Here is a 6,886-nt window from a genome sequence, read left to right on the forward strand (position 1 = left end):
AACTTATTCTTCTTAAAACACAGAACAGTAAATAAAGAAGTATAGCAAACAATTATCTCTTCTAGTTATGAACATTGTACTCATTTGCTGCTTGCCGTAGGTTGCTAAGACTTGTCAAATATCGTATGTGGTGGATTTGAAATGAAATAATTTTTTTATGTTTTATATATACATTTTGAAATAACCAAAAATCATAAATTACAATATAAATACCACAGAATTCCACTACAATTTATCAAGCTTAGTAACTAAGCTGTACTTGGGTCTAAAAAAATATTAAATTTTGAGCTCACTAATGTCTTACCTTACTGTTTGGAATCTAGCATTAAAAGAAAGTTTGCTGCTCAGATATTTCAGAGGCTGAGAAAATCACTAGGAGGGACATTCTGAGCTTTTGATTAGTTATGCACATGTCAATGAGCAAAGTAGGCAAGTAGGTGTACATAAACAGGTATTTTCAAAAATTGAAGAGGTGGGTGGAGCCACCTCGGTTTATTCAATAAATATATCAATATCTCAGAAAAATAAAAAAGATAGGAGGTTCTTATTTTACATTCTAGCTACTCAATGTCAGTAGTATGAGTATCTAATCCATAAGAAACTACAGACTTTGTATTTGGACATCACAAACATCCAATTTGACCAATGCTACATTCGACATACACACAAAAATTGATATTTAGGATTTGTTTTTTTAATATTTACCTTTAAATGAAGAAAATAACTAATGTATAATACTCAAATTTGAGTTATAATCTACAGTTTGACAGCAAACTTATTGATATACATTAATAAAATTGTAGTTCTAAAATTTTGAAAGCGAGTTAACAAACGCAATGATATGGCCTTTGACCTGTATCGGTAGGATTAATAGTTGTTTTATTTCATTAAAATAGAAAAGTGTAAAAACACAAACACCAACCTTTATTTTTTATTCCTGCTACCTCAAAATTGTTTCAGTGAATAGCTTCATTTAATATATATCTTGGACACTTCCAACTATTAAACATGGGAACATTACTTTAGGTACTCTCATTTTGCCAGTAAAAAATTATTTTTAATAAATGTCCTTCAAAATAAATACTTAAGTAATATTCTTTTTCAGTTAATTTCTTTAAAAATAATTTACAGTATAACTATAAACATTAAGCCAAACAGAAAAAGCCTTTTATAATAAAATCTTCAAGAAGAACAGACATGAAAAGCAGTATGAACTTACAAGTCTTCCTCTCCCTCTTAACCTGTTTCTTTGATTTCCTTGATCAATCATACCCATTCTTTCATTCCTGCTGACAGGTTCAAGTAATCCCATCATCTGGTTCATACCCATTCCTCCATTACTCATGCCAAATCCCATACCAACACCAAATCCACCACCAGTTCCTCTCATTAATCTCTCCATATTCATCATGCCTAACATGTTGCCAAAGCCCAGACCCATTTGGTTTACTCCAAAATTTGGTCCTCCCTGTTGCCAAGGGCTTCCATTATAACCTCTGCGAGACATTTTTGTTCCAAGAAACAAAGATTAAGAATCTGTAGAAAAGAAAAAAAAAGTCATACTTATTATTTAACATCTTGCTCAGTTAAAATTTAACTATATTTCACACCAGGTAAACATTCTAAGGACCATATACCAACTTGTTTCAATAAAATAAACTTTACACTAGTTACACACTGTATTTGCATCCAAATATCAAATTCAATATAATACTAAGTAATTTGTACACAATGTTAGAGTTCATGAAATGTGCATTATTACAAATAAACTATCAAAAAATTTTGAAAATACCAAGACAAAACTAACATTTATTTCATAATTTGGAATCCCCTAATTAGAAATGGTTTATTTTTCCTCACATGTGGACTCTTCTAACATGTTTCACAAAGTCTAATGGAAAAAACATTTCTAGGGCCAATGTGTCATTTTCAAGAGCTTAATTTATTGATTGTAACAGAATACAAGCTTCATCAAAACTAACTACTGCTGTATTTTATAAGAAAATCCAATCCAGTAATAATTATATAGAATTTTCTAGCTATAAAAAAACAGACCATGAAACAAATCATTAAAATAAATACTTAATGACCATACATCACTAAACAAAGCACTAACATTTCATAATTTGTAATCCTCTAAGAATACTTAATGTTTCCAAACTTTAGTTTAATAAGAAGTGTTAAAACATTGCATCTCTCTCTCTCTTAAATACCATACTCTAGCCTGAACTAAAAACTCCTCTAAGTTATAACCAAAATCAAATAACATTTACTAAACATATTTTAACTTGCCAAAAGAACAACTCAACATGTATCTGATTGGCTAATGAACATACATGTCAAAGTGACAAGCCAATAAAGCAAAGATTCACACTAGTATTGGTACTGAAACCATTCTCATACTGTTGCACACTTAGACAATGTTTTATATCTTGTTTTCCTATACAAATGCATTTAATAAGTTTTGTTTTCAATACAAGTTTTCTTGTATATATATATAGAAGATATTTAAAACAAATATTTTCAAAAATTATGTTGTTAAAGGGCAGAGATTTCTTTAAGAACCAGCTGCCAGCCTAAATGCCCAGTTTAACCATATGTTGGACCGGTTCAGATTTCTTTTATAAATTTTCCAGTGTGTGTTTGTGTGAATTTACTTGCAACAGTGAATCTATTCCGGTTATAAATTTTTTGTCTATACCTCAGAAGTGAATACAGCTTCTTGTTGATTATGCCAAATACAATTTTTTTTATAACAAAACATTATACAGACTGATCTTCATCAAGTAGACATTTGAATGCAACATTGATTATTGCCAAAAGCATCTCTTTTAATTAGAAAAAAAACAAAAACATTATGGCCTCTAAAAAAGACAAAATTGGATTATTTTGGCCCAGTACATAACCAATGAAAAGGTTTTTGTAAAGAAATCTGACAATAAATCTACACCACTTGAGCTTTTTGCCCTAAGGATTGAGATCTATGGTTGATGTATTTCTTTAAAATATTAAAAAACTTTTGCTCCACATGTGGATGCTTGACAATTTTGCAAGATCTAATTTTAATTGAAATTCAGCATACATTCTAAAGGAGTCGGTGAATTTTAAATGACTAGTACTGTTAATTCTGAATGTAAACTTTAGTACTCGACAATATTAATTTCTGAAGTAGTGCTATAAACAAAATATAAAAAGTAAGCATTTAAAATTTTAAAAGACACTGAAATATTCCAAATATTTTTGTTGAAACTCGCATTTTTTTAAATTTTGCCTTTTTAATCTAGAGAAAAGCCATAATTTCAGCAAAACTTTGATGACAATATTGTCGGCTATAGAGTTCTAGAATCAATGTGATGGAATGAGCATGTACAGAACATGCTAGAAAAGAATTTCTCAAATGATGATCAAGGGAGTCGCAAGCAGATTTTCAGGGAGGGAGGGAGGTCACAAGCTATTTGCATTGTGTCAACATTTTTAGTCCTTGAGGTGCACATATCAACTTTGTTGTGGACTATAATGAACTGTTCTTTCACCCTTGTAGAGATAATATGGGTCACAACAACCAAAGCCTAGACACCCGAGTCATCTGGCAAATCCGGCTGAGAAACACTTTTCTCGAAGAAATACATTAAACTACAGATAAGTGGTCATACAGTTGCATTTATTTTTACTGAATAATTGAAAATATCCCTCATGAAAAAGTAGTCCATTACAACAATATCAAAGTTTCATATTATTTGATCGAAGTTTTAAAGAGAACAAGATAAACTACAGTGAACCAACTGTTTAATGATTGTAAAATGGACTCAAAATCCCATAGATATTATATAAACTTCACCATTATGAGAGGCCTAAAAGTATTTATTTGGTTTGCTGACCCAAGCTGTGCCGATGAGCCTAGAATAGATAAAACTGCAGTACACAACAGTGGATAAGGCTAATCAAGGAATGTATTAGGCCTCTACATTACATATTTTCTTTTCAATTTCTCCTCTGATGGAAAAAAAAAATCTTTAACACATATATACATTCATTAAACAGTTGGTCTGCTGTTTAATATGGAACAATGAGTTTGACAAAAGGTCATAACATTATTCTCAAACTTAAATTAACTTAGGTTACTATATGGTGATGTAAAACAGAATCAAAACTGCATATACAAGATAAACTACAATTATACTTTCATTACACATTTTTCACCATCTATGTGAACTAAAAACTTGTAACACTTAAAGTTTTGAAAGTGAATAAAACTTAATTTGTGGAAGTTGTAATTTTTTTTTTAAGTTTGTGATTGTGAAGCTTAAGCAGATAAATGTTCAGAATTTTTGACAGTGAAGTATAAATACAATTGAAAAATTTTAAGGGAGGCAGTCTGTAATTTTTGAGCATTTTACAGTGCAGATGTTTAATATTTCAAGAATGTTCTATGGTCAGGCAAACTGCAGCTTTTGTAGAAATTATACCAAGAAGCTTACAATCTTTAACTAAATTTTAGACTATATTATGATTATATTTATTACTTTTAAGTTTCATTAATTTTTGCTCTAACAACAGATATTTAAAAATAGAATAAAAGATTCCAACAGAAGCTTTTTTAAACCCTCAAAATTGCTGAAAACCATTTTTGAGTGGGAGACTGCCTATAAAACCCCATTACCATTCTGCTATTTGGGCCTTTTCTGTCCAAGATTAGGGAAAACTTTGATCAAGAGTGCTGTTGTGTATATTCCTACGAATACAGGAGTTAAAGCAATGAATATGTTATAAAAAGGTTAATAACACTGCATCTGCCATACCCAAAATGTCATCACATGGCATGATAACTCTAAGTAAAACATACCATTTTTTAAAGAAATTTATTAATCTTAGATCTGAAAGAAAGGAAAATTAATAAAGAACACAAGTTCACAAAATAATGCTAATAACATACATCACAGTACTATATTTGTAGCCCTCATTGTCTATCTTAAAAGCAGAAAGTTGTCCCCAAAATATCCTAGCCTAGAAAAGCAGATTGCATGGCTGGATTTGTGGGATCAGTTTTGGGGGGAGGGGGGCTTTTTGGAATGGGTGGTTTATATTTATATAGGGTAAGGGCTATTATTTAAACTGCAAGGGATAAGCTGTTATTATTGAACTACTAGAAATATAAGAAATAAAATGTACAACTTCAGAACACTGGGCAGAAGAGAAGATTTTGATATAATGGGAATAACTAAAACTTAAATGTAGACTATTTTTAATGAAAGGAAAATCCGTGAAATACAGGGTCATAACAGTTTAAAACACAAAAACAAATTTATTTTATTTTGACAACCATAGAAAATCGAAATGAAAAATCTCAAACAATTGAAATACAAAGTTCCATAAATAAGGGAATCAGGAAAAAGACCAAGACAAAGAAAAAAACCTAAATCCAAAACAACAATATTCCGTATTTAGACAAAATCACTGCCAACATCAAGTAATAATTATCAGTAATACTTTTCAACTATATCTCATAAACTAACTTGTTGAAGCTCATGGCATGGTTTTTATTCAGTAGTCAGATCAAAAGATTACATTTCATGTTACAATAAATTTACATAATTCTTCACAACATTAATATTGTTTGTACATCACTGCTAGGGGAACTGGTATCTCACAATATATACATAATACAAAAATAACATGATCAGCTAGAAGATGAGTTAGTGCTTTAACGTAACTCAAAATTCACAGCTAAACTAAACTAATGAAAGAATAATAAATGAACAGTAAACAAAACCATAGCAAAACAAAAATAGAATTCACTACCTCACAGGGTTATAGGTTGTTTAATAGTGATAGAATATTAAAAAGAGGAGGATGAGTGGCTTTATATGTAAAATGTGGGTTACAGGCTGTTCAAATTTAAAATATGAAGTTGAATCTACTTGGGTTTTTGTCAGTGGTTATAAGGGGAGAAGGCTTTTAGATGGAATTTGTTACACCAAATGAAACTGATAAAATTAATGAGAAACTCTACAGTGACAAAGGATTCACTTGTTAATGAGGTTATAAGAGATTTTAATTTCATGCACATAAATTGAGAAATATCCGAGTCAAATCATAAGGAAGACAAGTTTTTAGAAACTATTCAGGATGGTTTTCTTCAACAACTGGTTAGGGAACCTACACTTATTGTCAACTTCTAATAAGAAATGATTGATAGAGACTGAGGAACATTTGGGTGTAAGTGATCATTACTCAATTAGATTTGATATTTTGCTGCATATGGAGATTAGGAATAATGAAATTTTGAAAAAAAGAATCTCTGAAGAGGTGTGACAAGAATTATCTACTGTGAACTTGACAAATGAATTCATTGAAAATACTGGTCAAATGTAGAAAAAATTGAAAAATTAATTCTTAAATATTCAAGAAAGGCATGTTCCTTATAGATATAAGAAAAGTAAAAAGTGTAAGTAAAAAATCAGGTTGACTTATAGTTGGTATAAAGGATGAAATTAAAGAAAGAATTACAGAAGAACAAGCGAGTTGATCAAATGAGAAAATAGGAAACCCCAAACTTATCTTATTTTCTCTTAAAATAAAAATGAAGAATCTAATTCAGGGAACTGATAGTGTTGATGCAACATTTTTCTTCATACTTAATGGTGAAAATAGTACGACTGAAGGACAAATATAAATTTTGGCAGGGTAATAGTCATCTTCAGATGTGATAAATACAGTTAAATTAAGGGAAACCTTGATAAATATTTAAATGATAAAGGATGGGTTTTAGAGTTTTGGTATTTAGTGGTAAAGATGGTCTAAATCAGGTCTAGAGCCATTTTGTTGTTTCGGCTAAGACCAAAACATTTCGAGATCCACAATATACCCTAACTGTCTAAACTAAGGA

At 30.2% G+C, this 6,886-nt stretch overlaps 1 protein-coding gene across 1 annotated transcript in view; it reads right to left on the reverse strand.

Moving 5' to 3' along the window:
• LOC106468204 (DNA ligase 1-like) overlaps positions 1–6,886 on the reverse strand; it is a 30,335-nt gene that overhangs the window by 20,360 nt on the left and 3,089 nt on the right. The window contains exon 2 of the mRNA XM_022396541.1: positions 1,220–1,536. Within this exon, the coding sequence (XP_022252249.1) occupies positions 1,220–1,507 (288 nt within the window). The 5' untranslated portion in view covers positions 1,508–1,536. The remainder of the gene's footprint in view (positions 1–1,219; positions 1,537–6,886) is intronic.

Source organism: Limulus polyphemus, unplaced genomic scaffold, assembly GCF_000517525.1.
Source record: "Limulus polyphemus unplaced genomic scaffold, Limulus_polyphemus-2.1.2 Scaffold2914, whole genome shotgun sequence".
NCBI classification, from domain to species: Eukaryota; Metazoa; Arthropoda; class Merostomata; order Xiphosura; family Limulidae; genus Limulus; species Limulus polyphemus.